General features: G+C 41.1%; 1 protein-coding gene and 1 pseudogene across 3 annotated transcripts in view; both read left to right on the top strand.

The window, feature by feature from the left end:
* SYNPR (synaptoporin) overlaps positions 1-19,256 on the top strand; it is a 298,386-nt gene that overhangs the window by 147,580 nt on the left and 131,550 nt on the right. For all 3 annotated transcript variants that reach the window (XM_061396507.1, XM_061396508.1, XM_061396509.1), the window contains one exon: positions 16,392-16,516. In XM_061396507.1, the coding sequence (XP_061252491.1) occupies positions 16,392-16,516 (125 nt within the window). The remainder of the gene's footprint in view (positions 1-16,391; positions 16,517-19,256) is intronic.
* LOC133235259 (high mobility group protein B3-like) overlaps positions 16,430-19,256 on the top strand; it is a 56,113-nt pseudogene continuing 53,286 nt past the window's right edge.

Raw genomic sequence — 19,256 nt, 5'->3', positions numbered from 1 at the left:
CAGTGACCAATTAGATTTTTATGATTAATTGTTCCTTTTACTATAGTTTTGAACTCATGTATGCAAACTGTTATTCTCTATGTAGCCTTGGATGAGTCATTTAACCACTCTGAGCCATGGTTTACCCAGCTCTGAAATGGGGCTGATGATGATACCTACCTCACAGAGTTACGAGATTTTAATGAAATAATGTCTGCAAAGCATATTGTAGTCATTAAAGACAAATGTATTGCTGGACACAAATAGAAGCCCCTAGATAGCAGCGGCAGTTGTGTTGTTATGATTAGGATTATAATGGGAAAATGCTACTTTAGAATATACTTCCAACTGTTCCTCTAGAACTTCTCTAATATTTTGGGTATTTTTCAAATTAATATATGCTACCTTTCAACTGCCTATTTCAGGCTTGCTTCTTCATATATAATCAAAATAATACATGGTAGCAAGTTCCTTGTTATTCCAGAGGTGATCTGATGATTATGCATTATGTTTGGGAGGTCAGACATTGATTCCCAGGTCAAGAAAAGGAACCATCAGAACTTCACAAATACATTGAACTATGAACAGGAGAGAGTTGCAACTTGTAAGTGAGATGTGCAAAGCAAGTAAAATGTAGAAAGACCTTCAAATCTTTCTACATAGTTATTTGCATGTTTTAAAATTCTGACAATAAAAGGTTTTATGACCATTCTGGGTTTCTACCTTTTAGTTCCTGAACTTAAATATGATGCCTGTTTATATTCTTGGCTTGTACTTTGTAAGCCCTGAATTTTATTTAAAATAGCCATAAGCACAAAACATGCAAAACAAACAGAAAAGATCAACTCTTACTGTCGTTTTTATGGGACCCTGTGCTTGTCTTTCATTAAAGTGAAGATGCATTTAAGACAAATTTTTTGTTGTTGTTGTTTTAATTTAAGGAGAGGGGATGAGAGAAACTTTGAGCCATGCAATCTAATGAAAAGAACTGAATGTGACCAATTAGTTACGGATCAAGATTTTTCTCCCCTCTCCCCAATCCTGCATTATTCTAATTTGCTTGATGGATATAAATATAACTGTAGTTCATGAAATGTTCAGTTTTTAAAGAAGACATATCAGATACACTGAATTCATTCAGAACAGAATCCAAACTTGACTTTAGTTTCTATTTAGAGACCTGTTAACTAAAATCTCCTCTTAAAAAGAAAAATGCACTTAAAGGATTGCCACTTTAGTTTGTTTGTATTTTTTTTAATTCTAAATATTCTACATTATCATGAAAGCATGGATTCTGGCAATGAATCTCTCATGCCAGCATGTTCTATACATGCTATTGAATTGCAGAATAGTGACAGTATTCCATGCGTTTATCTGGATCTAATTTTCCTATCAAGCAAAAATGTGGAATTAAGATATCTGTCAGTGCTTTTCTTTAGTGATCTAAGATCAGATTTCTCCAGAAAAATGTCAAGTTCAAATACACTACAATAGGCAAGAAATTAATTCATAAGACTCTCAAATCAGCTGTCAGAGAAATGGTTTTATTCTAGGTGAGAAGCTCTAAGGACTTTTCATTTTTTTCTTGTTATTCTATTATGATGGATTATGAGAGAATTGGAGTTGATTCCTTTAAACACAGTGACCATCACTGAATCTGATGAAAGATGAGTTAACACTTTTACTCAATAAAGTTTGACACATATGTGAACCTATGTTCCCATGGCATATTTTGAAATATTCTTACCTTGATTGTAGACAGTGATTTTTTTCAAAATATTTTAATCAATGAGCAAGTCAAATATATGATTCTACTGACATTTTCTGTAAAAATAACTTTTTAATAAAAGATTCTTTAAAATCTATGTTACTTTATAATTTTCAAATTTCATATATAGCATTTCATACAATCCCATAATCACTCTTTCCTCACCTACCCTTATATTGCCCCCCCAAAATATAAATAATTTGAAGGTATTATTGAAGATAATTCTGAAAGAGAGTGAATTTTCTTTGATTTTACATTTTTTCATCAAAATGAATGTTAAAAACAGCATAGCCATCTAATGACAGGCCTGAATTTACTTTGCTCAAGTTATCCAGAGTCTGTCTAAATTTACAGTTTTAGTAAAATCTTATTTTTGATTGAAGTGTATTGATTTATAATATGTTAGTTTCAGGTGTACAGCAAAGTGATTCAGTTGCATATATTTTTTTCAGATTATTTTCCTTTATAAGTTTTTGCAAGATATTGAATATAATTCCCTGTGCTATACAGTAAATCCTTATTGCTTATCTATTTTATGTATAGTAGTTTGTGTATGTTAATCCCATACTCCTAATTTGTCCTTCTCACCCCTCCTCCCCTTTGGTATTGGTAAGTTTGCTTTAGTTACACATGCTTATTAGAATAAATTGAAGCAATGTAAAAAGAATTAAAAATGAGATTCTGCTTCCATCATTCACTCCTCAGTGTTAACAACTGATGATACTACAGTACAACCTTTCAAAACCTTTTCAAATCCATTAAAAACGTGCATATGTATAAATACTTCCTTTTACAAAAATGCAATACACATGTGTCATACTTGGCAATTTGCCTTTTTTTTTTTTTTTGCCTTTCATGAGATTACAGATAACTTTCTGTATGTATACTTTTCATACTTTTTAACTATTACATAATAATTCATTGAATACCTCAAAATTTATTTGGTTAAATTGTTAACAGACATGAAGATTGTTTGCAATTCATTTTCACTATTTCAGTCATGTGTTTTACTTTAAAGATTTGAGTCAGACTTTATGTGAGAAAGTACAATTCTAACAGAAATTTACATTTCATTTCATGGACAAGTGTTAAATTTAGCTTATAAGATACAGAGAAAGAACTCTCTGGGTACTGTCCAGGGAAAAGGAAATAACTGGATGCTGAATGGGCTTGACTATGCTATCTTGCCTTTATAAAATGCCATGAATGCTTGTTTTACTTCTGCATTTTTCTCCTATTAATTTCTGGAGCAGACAGTGGTGACAGGCTGACTGAACAACCGTTCCCAGTGCTTGTACCATTGCCAACCTCCCCTCTGCAGCCCAAGAAAGCTAAATATTCACTTCCTAGGCTCCCATGTAGCTAAGGATGTCTCTGGAAATGCAGCAGCCAATTTTTGGTGATGAGGCAGAGACCACAGGAAATAGAGGTGTTGGCTCAGACATCATCATACCAATAGCCACCTAGTTCTGGACTTCTCAATACGTATGAAAAACAAAGTCCTTTTTGTTTAAGCCACTGTACATTAAGATTTCTGTTACCTGTGTGCAAATACTGTACTAACTGATCCATCTCCAGGTTGCAGGTTTGTGAAAATGAAAGTGGAAACTTCTTATGCTATATCGATAATTTTGGATTCTCCTGCAGGGTCTTGACTGGGAAATTCCATGAATAGAGGAGGCTGGCAGGCTACAATCCATAGGATCACAAAGAGTCGGGCACAACTGAGCACGTGCATGCACACACACACATCTGCAGGGCCTGATCAGAATTCCTCAGGTGATAGTATGAAATACCAGTTTTATGAGGCTACCTTTGCTTGGGAAGATTTCATATAAATCACAAAACAGCTGGAAGGGCATAGTATCCAGTTTTTGATATGTAGCCTAAAATGGAAAGCAGCATGGAAGATATTGGAGCTGGTTAAGAACACAGATAGTTATATACAATGACAAGAAAAAGCTCTATAGGAGAGAGCTTTTCAACAATGGTTTTCAGTGCTTCCAAATAAGATAGAATTATATTGTCTTCCAGGGATGACCTGCAGTTTTTGATCTTCACAGGAAGGTCTCTTCTGAGATTTTACAGGGCTGTTCACAAAAACCTTCTGGGTCAGAGTGTTTCGATAACCATAAACCGATAATCAGAGTAGGTACTTGGTCAGTTTCTTTGGAAAAATCCAATTATCAACAGAAGAAGAAACACTAAAAGAAAGAAGAAACGGGTCAAAATAAGTAGAAATGGAACATTAAGTTTTAGAGGTGTTCATCAGTCAGCTAAGGGCCACCTGGGCAGCCCATGGGGTATGAGGGAAGCCACAGTTAATCAAACACTCTTTCTGCACCAGAAAATATCCTGACAGTATGTATTCCTTGCTTTTCCAGGGCTACTAGAGAGTAATCAGCTCCTTTAAACAACTGTGTTCTCAGAAGTGCTCCTAAGGGGTGCTGAGGACCAGTGGCTCATCAACCCAAGACAGATCATAAAAGAAGGGACAAGAGGGAAGGGTTCATCAGAGGGAGTTGGAGAGGCAGAAACTGGGTGTCTTTAACTTAAAAGCTGCTGAATGATGGACAGGAGTGTGAGGGACTTCCTACCCACCGTGAGTAGCTGACAATTAGGAGGAAAGTCTTATTAAATGTAATTGGCAGAACTACTCCTGGCAGGCTTCTCCAGCATTCTTACCATCCAAGATTCTCAGTCCTTCCCCCACGATGGCCTGTGATGCTGCAGAACAAAGTCTTGTAATGCCGAGGCAAGATCTGTGAGCTACCACTGGCATCCATTTGTATGATCAGGGCTTTGTCTTACAAATGCTTCATTTAGTCCTCATTTGGCTTTCTGAGCATTGTTGGCCTTAACTAGCCCATGATTGATTTTAGTCTTTCTATAGTCTGCTCCAGCCAAGTGAGACACCCTTTATAGCCCTGGGAGAGTTGGGACAGATGAAGGTAAATTTTGGAGAAAGGCAAATCCAAGTTCAAACCATAACTACTTCGCGTACCAATGACCCATGTAATCTTGGCATGCTGTTTGACCCAGTTTCTTCAAGTGCAAAATGAGGGATTGTGTTTCTTTCCACTTCACAGGGGGTTGTTGAGAGGATTAAATGAGTTCATATAAATAATGTATTTACTGAAGGGACTGGCCCAGAGCATCAAATGTCGTTGATTTTTTATTACTATCATCCTCATTTTCATGGCCATCATCGTCACCATCACAATGTTTATTACTCTGGGTACACATTTCCAAGTCCTCCATCCTCTCACCTTCTCTTGCACCTTCACTGGGTGTTCACTCACTTGACAGCATTTATGAGCCACCTACCATGTTTTGGCACAGCAAGAGTACAGAGAGAGTTGAGCAGTAGTCCTGCTGGCATAGCATTTGCAGGTTATCTGGGGATGTAAGCCAGTTACCCGTCTTCTTGCACCTAGACTTCCTGTCTCTCCATCCACACGCTCCAGTCCAACCAGTGTGGCCTTTCTGAAATTCCTATTGGTCATACCCTTCTCTGGCCAATAACCCAGGCCCCTCCTAAAACCCCAGTTTCTCCTGGGTTTCTGTAAGGGCCAGATAGTAAATAGGTTTGCCTTTCAGACCATAGGGTCTCTTATACTCAGTTCTCTCGTTGAAACCTAAAGCAACCATAGACCTCATGTGTGAATGAATATATGTGGCTTGACATGGCCCAGGGACCATAGTTTTGAGATCCTTACTACATCAGACCTGACACAACCCTGCCACCTCCTGAATGGAGCCTCAGCTTTCTTCTCATCTTACAGTGTCTGTTCCCGTCCTGTCAGCCACACGGCTCAGATGTGCCTTACTCGTTCACTTGAGTGTTGTTGATTTGCTTCTCTCTCTACCTGAAACTGGAGAAGGCAATGGCACCCCACTCCAGTATTCTTGCCTGGAAAATCCCTTGGACGAAGGAGCCTGGTAGGCTGCAGTCCATGGGGTCACTAACAGTCAGACACGACTGAGCAACTTCACTTTCACTTTTCATTTTCATGCATTGGAGAAGGAAATGGCAACCCACTCCAGTGTTCTTGCCTGGAGAATCCCAGGGACGGGGGAGCCTGGTGGGCTGCCGTCTATGGGGGCGCACAGAGTTGGACACGACTGAAGCGACTTAGCAGCAGCAGCAGCTACCTGAAACACTCATTTTCTCCCTCTTACCCAGCTACACCTGGCACACTTGCCTGACATCTGCTTAGCTGTCCATTCCTCGAGATTCTACTCCTCATGTCCCTCCACTCCTCTGCAAACACACTCCACATTTTCCTCTAGGGGCTCCAATGACTACCACCACCAAAAAGCACTGTCAGCATACCTGTTCATCCTCTTGTCCACATTCCCAAATAGATAGCAAGTTCCCTGGAGGTGGCAGTGTGCGTCCTTCTAAGTAGACAGAAACATTTCCTTGGAGGAGGCAATGGCAATCCACTCCAGTTCTATTGCCTGGAAAATCCCATGGACAGAGGAGCCTGGTAGGCTACAGTCCATGGGGTCGCAGAGTTGGACACGACTTCACTTTCAATTTCACTTTCTCTTTCACTTCCCCTGGAGGTGGCGGTGTGTGTCCTGCTAAGTTGCTTCAGTCATGTCCAACTCTTGGAGACTTTATGGACTGTAGCCTACCAGGCTCACTGTCCATGGGATTCTCCAGGCAAGAATACTGGAGTGGGTTGACATTTCCTTCTCCAGGGGATCTTCCTGACCCAAGGAATCAAACCTGCATCTCCTGTGTCTCCTGCATTGCAGGCAGATTCTTTACCACTGAGCCACCAGGGAAGCCCAGAGGTGGTGGAGGGGAATATATTTATATATTTTAGTCAACAAGTGTTTAGGGAGCACCCACTTAGTGCCAAGAGCTGAGATTCATCAGTAAAGACAAGGGTATTACCTTTCCTCAGAGAAGTGGCCAGGCAAAACGTAAACAGGTGAATGCATAATGCCAAACACAGATTTTTAAATGTCTGCTCAGGTAAATAGCAACAGAAGTGAATAATGAGAGTGAGAGTGGGGGTAGGCTGGGGTCAGGTGCCCTTCTCTAGACAGCATAGTCCAAGAAGACTTTCTGTTTGCAGAAGATCTCCGCTTATTTGGAAAGGGCTGCAGAGATGAGAGTGTGTCTAGCTATAAGCTGAGGGGCACGATCTAAGGTGTGCTGAGTGGTACCTGTCCTTTCATTAATACAGCCCTAGGGCCATTGCAGTGCTTGGAGAACAATTGGTACTTGGTCAGTGTTTGGTAACTATCTCAGTTGCATTTCCCAAAAGCAGATCCTGAGACTTGCTTTTGAGAAATGAAGGAATGTAGGCTCAACAAGGTGACCTGAGAGATCATGCCAGGAACACAATGATGAGTGAAGAAATAAGAGAGGAAAAGGAAGACTCCAACCACAGGTGTCGTTCATGAGCAGATTTGCTGTAGGCTGCTGCTGCTAAGTCACCTCAGTCGTGTCCGACTCTGTGCGACCCCATAGATGGCAGCCCACCAGGCTCCCGCGTCCCTGGGATTCTCCAGGCAAGAACACTGGAGTGGGTTGCCATTTCCTTCTCCAACGCATGAAAGTGAAAAGTGAAAGTGAAGTCGCTCAGTCGTGTCCAACTCTTTGCAACCCCATGGTCTGCAGCCTACCAGGCTCCTCCATCCATGGGATTTTCCAGGCAAGAATACTGGAGTGGGGTGCCATTGCCTTTTCTGTTGCTGTAGGCAATAGGGCTCAATCCCATTGGAAGAAACTGTATTAAACACACCTCAAAATTTCCCCACAGACAGAGAAGGACACTTGGGGGATTTGTCCACCAATTTCCATCCCACATTGTTTGGAAAATGACATGGAATTGATCCCCGGAACCTTGCACCATGCCCCAGTCACAGGCTCTGTCCCTGCTGCCTGAGATAGCCCTCAACAGAGAGAATTGAATGTTTAGGGAGGAACCTTTGATGCATATGAGGACTGTCCCCCTGACGCTGCAGGTGGCCTGTAGAGAGTGCGGAGGGGATCCTAAGCAGAGCATCAACAGCTTTTCCTACAATAACTAAATCAGTAAGTAAATAATAAGTGATTGAATGTATACAACAAATGAATGAATCAATAATTGAAGTGAAATCAGTCAAATAAACCCAAGGAGAGTGATATGAAATAAGAGGAAATATGAGATATGGAATAAGAGGAAATGTGAAATAAGAGAAGTGAACCATTGAAATCAGCCCCGAGTTCTTGCTCCAGGGGAGAGTCAAGAAAAGTCCTTTGGTTGCTGTGGTGTGCTCAAGCGCAGGTGACTCTACGGTTCTCTTCCCAGTCAAGTTTCAGAGATGTTATTTTGGTGGCTTAGAATTGGCCATGGTGGAAGTATTTACACCATAGGAATTGGCAAATGCTGTATAAGTCAAAGCTGTATCTGTGGAGCTCTGATTGTCAGCACACACAGCTTTGTGGTAAGAGAAATGCCACTACTTGGTCCCAATCACCTAATCTCTTTCTAGCCAGGCTCCTTACTCTCACTTATTTCTTCCAAGGGATCTTTCTTGCCAGAGATTGTGCATGAGACCTTGGAAGATGTCCCCTCCCTGACTTCACTGAAGACCACAGTCCCCATGAGAGTCATTAATCAGCTTGATTTCCTGTCCTCCTCCAACCTATTTCTTTCCACTATGCCTTGCAAATTAACCAGAAGGATTAATAGCAGCTTTCAGTTAATTCAAAGGAGGGAGCTGCTTGCACTCTTTCCAGGGGAAAACCTTTGGTATTGTTAACTGTGTAAAAGTATTCCTGCTATGAGGAATTTTGGTTTGTGGATGTTTATTAAGCCAGAAAGTGCAAGGCAATACTTCTGTTCTCTTTCACCCAGATGTATTCCTAATTAACTGCCTGCAAGGGAAATCTCTGCTGGCTAATTTCATCCATTAGAGAGTAATTTTTGTTGTTAGGAACAGAGCCATAGATCATCCAAGACAGTAGTCAAATGAGAGTTCATCATAGGAGATTTGTTTTACACTCCTGAACTAGAGGGAAGTTAGTGATTGGGCTGGTGGTTATGATATTGATTATCTGAGGTTGTGCTGGAGGCTGAGGTGTCTGCTCTATTTGAGGAGAATTGGAAAGCTGGCAACACAGAACTATTTTTTTCTTTTTTAATTTTCATTGAAATATAGTTGTTTTATATTTATAATATATTTATAATATTGTGTTATAATATTGTGTTAGTTTCAGGTATACAGCAAAATGATTCAGTTACATATGTGTTGACAATATATATATATAAAACATATAAGTTTTTAGATTCTTTTCCATTATAGGTTATTACAGCATATTGAATAAAGTTCCCTGTGCTATACACTAGGTCCTTGTTGGTTATCTATTTTACATATAGTAATGTGAACATTTTAATCCCAAATTCCTGATTTATCTATCCCCTCTTCCTCTTTGGTAACCATAAGTTTGTTTTCTATGTCTGTGAGTCTATTTCTGTTTTGTAAATAAGTTCATTTGTATCATTTTTTAAGATGCCACATATAAACAATACCATGCAGTATTTCTTTCTGACTCAGTCTTTCTCTTTCTGACTCACTTCACTTAGTATAAAAATCTCTAGGTCCATCCATGTTGCTGCAAATGGCATTATTTCATTCTTTTTTATGGCTGAGTAATATACACATTGGAGAAGGCAATGGCAAGCCACTCTTGCCTGGAACGTCCCATGGATGGAGGAGCCTGATGGGCTGCAGTCCATGGGGTCACTATGAGTTGGTCGCGACTGAGCGATTTCACTTTCACTTTTCACTTTCACGCAATGGAGAAGGAAATGTCAACCCACTCCAGTGCTCTTGCCTGGAGAATCCCAGGGACGGCAGAGCCTGGTGGGCTGCCATCTATGGGGTCGCACAGAGTAGGACACGACTGAGGCAACTTAGCAGCAGCAGCAATATACACATACATACAATGGAATATTACTCATATATAAATAATATCTTCTTTATCTATCCTTCTGTTGATGGACATTTAGGTTGCTTCCATATTCTGGTTATTGTAAATAGTGCTTTGATGAATATTGGGTTACATGTATCTTTTCCAGTTATGGTTTTCTCCAGATATCTGCCTAGGAGTACACCCACTGGATCATACGCTAACTCTGTTTTTAATTTTTTAAGGAACCTCCTCATTGTTCTTTATAGTGGCTGCACCAGTTTACATTCCCACCAACAGTGTAGAATGGTTCCCCTTTCTCCACCTCCCCAGAATTTGTTATTTGTAGACTTTCTGATGATGGCCATTCTGAGTGAACTTTTATAATTTCACTTGATTGGGGTAAATGAACTTTTGCCCCTGGACTGTGCCCTTGATGTCTAGGAAGGTGAGTAAGTACACTGCGTTATCAAAAAGAAGGCACAGGTTTGGTTGAGGATGAACACAGAGCCCAGAGCTTGTAGAAATGCATACATGTACACATGCACACACAGAAACACAGTGTCATTAATCTGTCATTAGGTTGCATATAGCCTAGAGAGCTGGCCTCAGATGGAGTTTTTCTCTCAGACTCTTTGCCCCCCCGAGCCTTCCAGGGCCCATCTTCAATTCTCCCCCCATCCTGGCTGCATAACACAAAGTTTTCCATCTCCCAAGAGAGGATATCATCTGTCTTAGGAATCAGCATTAGTCTCTCAGAGTCTAACATCTACAAGACATAGGGACCATCCTCTCGCTAATATCCATGGCCTCTCTAAGCAACACTTGTTGAGCTGAGAAAGTCTATGTTCCTTTACAACATCTTCCACAATTCTTCTAAAATCCTCCACCCCGACCAAGGGTGAAAAGAGGAAAGAAGGGAGGGAGATAAGAGAGAAGGAAGGGAGGGAGGAAAGGAAAGAAAGAAGGAAAGGAGAGAGAGTGTATTACCCATTCTCCTTAGCAGTAGGTTTGCAGTATGTGTTTGTGAGTCCCTAATGAGCAACCTCGGAGAAGGCAATGGCAAGCCACTCCAGTACTCTTGCCTAGAAAATCCCATGGATGGAGGAGCCTGGTGGGCTACAGTCCTTGGGGTCGATACAAGTCGGTCATGACTGAGTGACTTCACTTTCACTTTTCACTTTCACACAATGGAGAAGGAAATGGCAACCCACTTCAGTGTTCTTGCCTGGAGAATCCCAGGGACAGCAGAGCCTGGTGGGCTGCTGTCTATGGGGTCGCACAGAGTTGGACACGACTGAAGCGACCTAGCAGCAGCAGCAGCAGCAATGAGCAACATGGGAAACCTCAGGCCACTGCAGCACCATGATGCATCTCTGGTCAAAGAAGTATGGACCATTTGACAATCCTCTATCCATGTGATCAAAAACTGTTCTTCCTGTTAGTCTAGAACTAATTAGAAGACTGCTGACTGAGGGAATTTACAGATCAGGATTCTAGTTCCAGCTCTGCTCTTGCTGAGTTTAAGGCAAATGGATTTTCTTCTGTAGTTCTCAATTTCTTCAACAGTGTGGTGATAGGGGAGGGTAAGGGAAGGAGAAGGAAGAGGAGAGACACACTCTAATGGTTTATTGAGAGCTCTGAGCCTGATGCTTTGCATGTATTCTCTCAGTTGACATACCCAAATCCACGTGAGGTAGATTACTGTCAACCTCAATTCACCATCCAGCTGCCACATTGACCTTCCATTGGGTCCCTGAACTTGTCAAGCCTTTCCTTCCTTAGCGCTTTCACTTAAGCTGTGCTCTCAGTCCTTGGGGCTTCTCTCCACACCACCCTCCATCGCCTGTGGCTTTCTCGCTTTCATCTTCAAGGTCTTAGCATAAATGTGACATCCTCAGATATAACACCCTGGTCTGGAAGGTGTCCCCCAGAACACAATTTGTAATTATGTTATTTGTATGTTCTTTTAATTCTGTCCCAACCCCCTTCCAGCATTAAACTTCAGAGGTGGCAGGGACCTACTTTTTCTTTGTCTTTTCTCTAACTTTTTACCTTTCTGTTTCCCATCATCTGGCACCTGGTAAATACACCATTAAACAGCTGCTGAATGAGCCAGTGAATTAGTCCTGATTTAGTGGATGTAAGAATGAGGTTGGGAGAAGTTAAATATCTTGCTTGGTGTCAGGCAGCTAGAAATTGGACTCAGGCTCAGGCCTGCCTAACTCTGGAACTGCTCCTGTCTACCACCTAGGGTGGAGTTGTTGGGTGGACTTCCAAGATTTCCAAAGTTCCATCTGACTTTACATTTCTCTGCAACACTAAGAGAATTTCAGATCCCTAAAGGACTTCCATTTCCCTCTCCTCACTCTGTCCTGATGTATCCTAATTATAGGACCAGGTTCCTGGATGATATGTGAGTTAATTTCATTCTCCCAGATATTTCACTTTCAAAACTATCCCTATAATATTATTCACTCAGCAGGACCCGACTCTTCCGGTGTTGTACAGACATTATCTGTTTAATCCTCACCAAACCCACGTGAGTTTCATATCAGTCACACAGTATGATTTCTCTTTAATCAGTGAGGACTGTGGGGAATGCAAGGTAACCAGAAAGCCCGTAGGTATCATAGTTAACTCAAGTTCAATGTCTTATGTTTTCAGAGCTCAATAGACATTAAAAGAAAAAGTAGTGGTGTGTGTGGTTTCAGTACTCTGATGCCTTCCTCTACATATCAAATATTTTGAGCTAAATATGTAATTTTAATACATAATTATCTTTCCATCTTAAGTTCATTGCATGGTAGTATTAATAATATTTTACTGTATGTAAGGTAAATATTTTCATCTTAACATAAGATGAAAAGCCAAAAGTAGTTTCTTTACAGCCATTAAACCCTGAATTTAAAGGATTTATCTTTGGGTCTTTTACCTCTAAATCACTCTAGTTTAATGTTACAGGGGATTTTAAAGAATACTACTGTTTGAAATCCTTATGCTATCCTGCCACACTTTTAATATAGGATTATTAAGCTTCACACACAAACTGTTGTTGTCAAAAGGAAATATGATCATGTATGCTAAGTGCTGGACACGATAGCTAGCCCATTGTAGGTGCTTAATAAAGCCAACAACAGATAATTCCTCCTAACCTTTTCATGTACAAATGTTGATTACACACTTAGGACTCTTGCCTGAGAGAAGTACACATGTGTAAATACCAGACAAATCTGCATGGATTCAGAGAAGACTGCACATAAATACATACTCCATCTCATTTCCTTCTCTCAGTGATTTGGGAGGACACTGAGGATATTTCTGTTGTAGAGTCGAGGAAAGGGCAATCTCCACATCCTACCACAGGGCTCTGGACCTTGCTATTCCATTTTTTCTTTTGGAAGAAATTGAACTGAAGACGCTGTCATGACATGGCACACGGGACTGTGCCATCCAGTGTTGTATGATGAAACCTAGATTTAAGCACTGAACAATTAAAACCATGCCCTCCTCATTCCTACCAACACTAAGAGGTGACAGAAAGAGAACATCTGGTCATGAGCAAATCCATCTCACAGGGACACAGATCTGAATCCTGTCAGCCTTGGTGCTCTGAGTGGATCATTCTCAGATTTCATGATGGGTTGGAGTACCTTCTAAATGACTCTGCAAGTCCCCTCAGTGATATAAACTAGGAAAGAAAGCTAACAAAGGAAAAAAATAAGGTTTTCTGGAGTGTTTGTATGTTGGTTCATTGGGGCTGATGGTCATATAGATTTAGCTAGGGAGGAAGTCTAAACTTCCTATTTTATGTCCTACAAGATCTTACCAAAATCTCATACACATTTATTTAGAGTGATATCTCTTGTTCACATTTATTAAGTGCTTTTTCTGTACCAGGATCTGTTCTAAGTGCTTTACACACATTAACACAGATAAACACATTTTGCTTTTACTATGTCTATAATATCATTTGGTCAAGTTGTTTCTATTTTAAATTACTGAATTTAGAAACCAATAACTTGGTGGATTCTGGATCAAGATGGCAGAGTAGGAAAATCCTGAGCCCATCTCCTTCCACAGACACACAAAATCTAGGACTATCTACAGAACCACTGTCACTGAGGATGACCTGAAGAATAGTAGACCAGGTTTTCTAAAACTACGAATCTATAAGGAAAAGGCCTCATCAAGTTGGGGCAAAAGAACAGAAGCATGAGCTAGTCAGAACCTACCCACAGAGGGAGGAATATTACAGCTATGGCAGTTTCCTCTGTGGAGCAAGGGCTTTGAGCCCCACGTCGAGCTCCCTAGCTTGGGGGACCTGCTCCAGGAAGACGAGCCTCTGTAACATCTGACTTTGAAAGCCAGAGGGGCTTATGGCCAGGAAAGCTGGAGGGCTGTTAGAAACTGAGACTCTGTTCTTGGAGAGTACACACACACACGCTCATTGCTCAAAGTCTCAGCACAGAGATAGCAGCTTAAAGAGCACCTGTGTCACAGGAGAAAGAGATTCACTGACTAAACTTAGGACATGTGCTGGAGGGTAGAGATCTGGTGGAACTTCCTCCAGGGACACAAACACTGGCAGGTGCCATTAAAAAAAAAAAACTCTCCTTCTCCCTAGTGGGCCCAACCCTGGTGTGTACCACTTCTGTCACTCTCCATCAACTGAACTAATACCATGTGTACCAGCCTGGTATATCCCTGAGGACCTACCTTGCCCATCCCATCTGCCCCAGCTGGCTCCTCCAAAGCAGCTTCTGTCACGTTCCACCAACAGGCATTCCCATCTGACACTGGCACCCCTCCAAGGTGGCTCCTGCTCCAGGGGTCCAGTCCTACATACCAGCAAACCCACAATAGCCTCACTTGGGCCTCGAAGCTACTTCAGAGTTAAAGATACACACAGAAAGTGAAGGAATGGGAGAAGATATTCTATGCAAGTGGAAACAGAAAGAATGCTGGAGTATCAATACTTGTATCAGATGAAATAGACTTTAAAACAGACTGTAAAAGGGGACAAAGAAAGGCATTATATCATAATAAGAAAGATCAATCCAAAGGTAAAGCAAATATTAACAGATAAAAAACGAGAAACTGACAGCAATACAATAATTGTAGGGGACTTTAACACCCCATTTATGTCAATGGAGAGATCATCCAGACAGGATATCAGTAAGAAAACATTGGTCTTACATGACACATTATAGCATATTGATTTAATATATAAATACAGATTATTCCATCCCAAAAGAACAGGATACACAGTTTTTTCATATACACTTAAGAATATTCTTCAGGATAGATCACATTTTAGACTACAAAACCCTTACACAGTAATTCCTTAAGGCAGTGGCACCCCACTCCAGTACTCTTGCCTGGAAAATCCCATGGACGGAGGAGCCTGGTAGGCTGCAGTCCATGGGGTCGCTAAGAGTCGGACACGACTGAGCGACTTCACTTTCACTTTTCACTTTCATGCGTTGGAGAAGGAAATGGCAACCCACTCGAGTGTTCTTGCCTGGAGAATCCCAAGGACGGGGGAGCCTGGTGGGCTTCCGACTATGGGGTCGCACAGAGTCGGACATGACTGAAGCGACTTAGCAGCAGCATGCAAAGTAAGCTGGTGTTGCTAATGAGAACCCAAGCAACTATAAGAAGGTGAATTCCAAAGTTTGGTATTTGTTTTCTTCCCATCTTAGGGCATTCTCACCCTCCCAGATATATCTTCTTTCTCTCGAAGACTTATTTGAGTTCCTGCTTCTAATTTTCACTGCCTGATTATCATAGATGCATGTTTTATGCTAGGATAGACTGATATTAGTTGGTAATCAGTTGAACCTTCTAATAGTTGACTCTTGAAAGAGCAAGTAAAACAGAGATGAAACCATGAAGGATGCTTTGAGGTTGACATATATTGAGATGTTGTGCTCCAGAATAGCACATTTTAGGCCTGGAGAATCCCAGGGACAGGGGAGCCTGGTGGGCTGCCATCTATGGGATCGCACAGAGTCGGACATAACTGAAGCGACTTAGCAGCAGCAGCAGCAGCAGCAGCCACTTCCTCCACCCATCAACCCTAAAATTCTTTGTGCATTTTTAAAAATCTGTATTATTCCAAAAGACAAAACATGTGTTTTGCAGAAAATACAGATAACCAAAAAGAAGGAAGCAAGGAAACATCTGAAATTCTCCCCACATGGAGATATCTATCATTAATCCCTCAGTGTGTAGCTTTCCAGAGACTCTGATGTAAGATTACATCTCTACCTTCTGTTGTGTGACAGTTCTTTACACAGATGCTGTTGTTCACTCACTAAGTTGTTTCTGACTCTTTGCAACCCCATGGACTGCAGCAGATCAGGCTTTCCTGTTCTTTACTATCTCCCAAAGTTTGCTCAAGTTCATGTCCGTTGAGTTGGTGATGCTAACCATCTTTACACAGATATTTGATCTCAAATGCAGATATTTTGTCCTTGTATTTAATTTTTCTGAGCAAAATTACTCCAGCTTTCCAGGCAATTTTTCACACCCCACCATTCCACTCTCCATCATCATCCTGGCCTTCATTCCAGCCTAAACCATATATGATGCCATACTTGGATGGTCATACTTGCCATCCTAACCTCTCTCAATGTAGACACTAACCTCCTGTTGACATATTTCATGAGATCAACACCATTCTAATAGCTGCCTTCTCTATTCTTTCTTTGTTCTCTCCAGCTTTTTGCAATCTTTGCATTTGCAACATGCGGTGGTTATTCTGGAGGCCTGCGGCTGAGTGTGGACTGTGCCAACAAGACGGAAAGTGACCTCAGCATTGACGTGGCGTTTGCCTACCCATTCAGGTAGGGAATGGTGCCCTCTTACAGAGAGGCAGGGAACTTTGTTCCTTCTGTGGTTTCTTTTAAAAAAGGTACAATCTCCCAGGAATTTCTGGGTAAAAAGAAAGGATTCTCCCTGAGCCTGCAAAATGCCCAAATAAGTAAAATGCCCATCCAGCACCCTACCCTGGGAAAAGTTATTCTCTGGGAGTTGTAGCTTTAAACCAGAATGAACTCTTCTCCCCAACCCAAACTGCTACAAATGGCCCAATGTTGGAGTTTTATCAATATGGAAACCTCAGTTACACAATTCCTTCCTCCCCATCCATATTTTCATGAGTTCTCTCAAATTCTCTCTAAAATTGTGTGGTCACCTTTCATTTCATATCAACTATGCAGTCCTGGCTGATAATATGTTTAATGGTATTAATAGGGAATAGTGTTTCCATCTGCTAGACATTGTGCTTAGCTTTTCACCTGTTTAATCTCATTAAGTCATCACAATGACCTTGTAAGGGGAGTACAGGTGTCATCACCATTTCAAATGAGGAATCTGAGGTGCAGGTACATTTTCCCAGCTTCCCTTGGTCAGTAAATGGCAAAGTCAGTATTTGAGCCTACCCAGGGTATGCCCAGAACTGACATCTCTATTCCTATACTTAAGTTGCTTGAGATAATTCTTTCAACCTCTTTATAAGTTCATGATGAAAGATAAGACCTGTCTATAAAATAATGGCTATATACCTATCAAGATTTGTCCCAAGTCAGACGTCTTGTGGTTATGATCCCAAAGTGGATTAATTGAAATAAAAATCTAAATGATTCGTTTCTGTAAAACTACCAAATGCTTGGTACCAAAAAACTGGTGTGATTTTTGAGAACAACTTTCAACATAATATTTTGGCTTCTTATTAATATACTCTCTTGTGTGCACTTCAAGTTAGCAAACATTTGTCAAACAGTCATTTTGTGCCAGATACAGTGCTGGCTCTGTAAATGCAGAGAAAGGTAGAAATTTGCTCCTAAAAACTTTTCTTAAACAGGTAAGTACAGTGTTTTCCAAAATCTTTCCCATGGAACCCTAGATATTTAATGTTTCTAAAAAGAAAGGAAGAGAGAAAGAAAGAGGAAAGGGATGAAGAATAGGAGGGAGGAGAAGAGAAAGAGCTGGAGAATCATTAAATGATTTGATAAAATAAGTTTAAGAAATACTTCTTAGCACTTTGCCCTTTTAATACACATTTTGAATCACCAAGAACACAATGTTTCTCCAAATGTATTTGACCACAGAAAGCCTTTCTCACTGAACATCTCAGAAGATTAATATATCATGGAACACATCGATCTAGTAAACCTCTCCTAGTCCAAAACAAAAATGTCTCAGTTCACAGGCAATGAATCACACAGACGTGGCATTTACACCAATGTATTAAACGGTTTTTAAGAACTGTACAGTAATACAAGTTACAAACACCTCTGCTCAAGTAGATTCTCTCCTAATAAACTAATAAGAGAGTCCAAAGCAGAGAAATACTAACCATAGAATGCCTGGTAATTTAGTAATAAGAGTTTCCTATGCCAGTGGTCAGAGAAGGCAATGGCACCCCACTCCAGTATTCTTGCCTGGAAAATCCCATGGATGGAGGAGCCTGGTAGGCTGCAGTCCATGGGGTCGCTAAGAGTCGGACACGACTGAGCAACTTTACTTTCACTTTTCACTTTCATGCATTTGAGAAGGAAATGGCAACCCATTCCAGTGTTCTTGCCTGGAGAATCCCAGGGACGGGGGAGCCTGGTGGGCCGCCATCTCTGGTGTCGCACAGAGTCGGACACGACTGAAGTGACTTAGCAGCAGCATACCAGTGGTAGTTGGGGTAGGAATGTCTGACATGTCTGAAGGTTCTGGAGGAACTCCTTGGCTTTTGTGTCGAATAACTGAGGCAATGTGTGCAAACTGCTCAAGAAAGGGGATCTAGGAGAAGAGAAAATTGCCATGATCATGATTGAATAGGGGGAAGGGGTTAAGGAAAGACAAAGAGAAAATAATAGGAAAACCATTTTAAAGTGAAGACGATAAATTTGGGTTTGATCATGCCAGGTTTGAGTTATTTTCTATCAAGAAGTTTCATGCTTAAATCCCATATAAGGAGTGAGAGGGGAGCCTGCAAATGGGGCTCCAAGAGTCATAATCATGGAGTGAAAAATAGGTCCTGAACAAAGAGAGGTCATCAAGAGAAATAGAAGAGTAAGCACACAGGGCTAAGCAATGGATGATATTCACATGTAGAAGAAATGAAGAAGGAGAGGAATAACTGAGGGAGAACAAGAAGAGCCAAAAGAAAAAGAGATAGGACCACTAGGCAAGTGTAGGCTTCGTGGAAAATAGGGATATGTCATGCATGAGTGATCCAACTCAGCACTTCAGAGAAGTGAAGAAGTGAAAATTAAAAGGCCAGTGGATGGAACAAATGGTAGTCATTAAGGAATTTCATGAGATATTTCAATAGGAAAGAAAGCATGCCAGACTGTTGGAGAATGGAAAATAGAATTTGGTATTTTTCCCTCAAATAAGTAAAATGCAAAATGCTAAGGATCAAACCATTTTTCCTTAAGCCCTGGTGGCTTAGACGTGGTTAAAGCGTCTGCCTGCAATGCGGGAGACCTGGGTTCAGTCCCTGGGTCGGGAAGATCTCCTGGAGAAGGAAATGGCAACCCACTGTAGTACTCTTGCCTAGAAAATTCCATGGACAGAGGAGACTTGTAG

This window comes from Bos javanicus, chromosome 22, assembly GCF_032452875.1.
Source record: "Bos javanicus breed banteng chromosome 22, ARS-OSU_banteng_1.0, whole genome shotgun sequence".
In the NCBI taxonomy this organism is placed as follows: Eukaryota; Metazoa; Chordata; class Mammalia; order Artiodactyla; family Bovidae; genus Bos; species Bos javanicus.
Note: the sequence above shows the minus strand (reverse complement) of the source record. Positions and strands in the feature narration are given on the sequence as shown.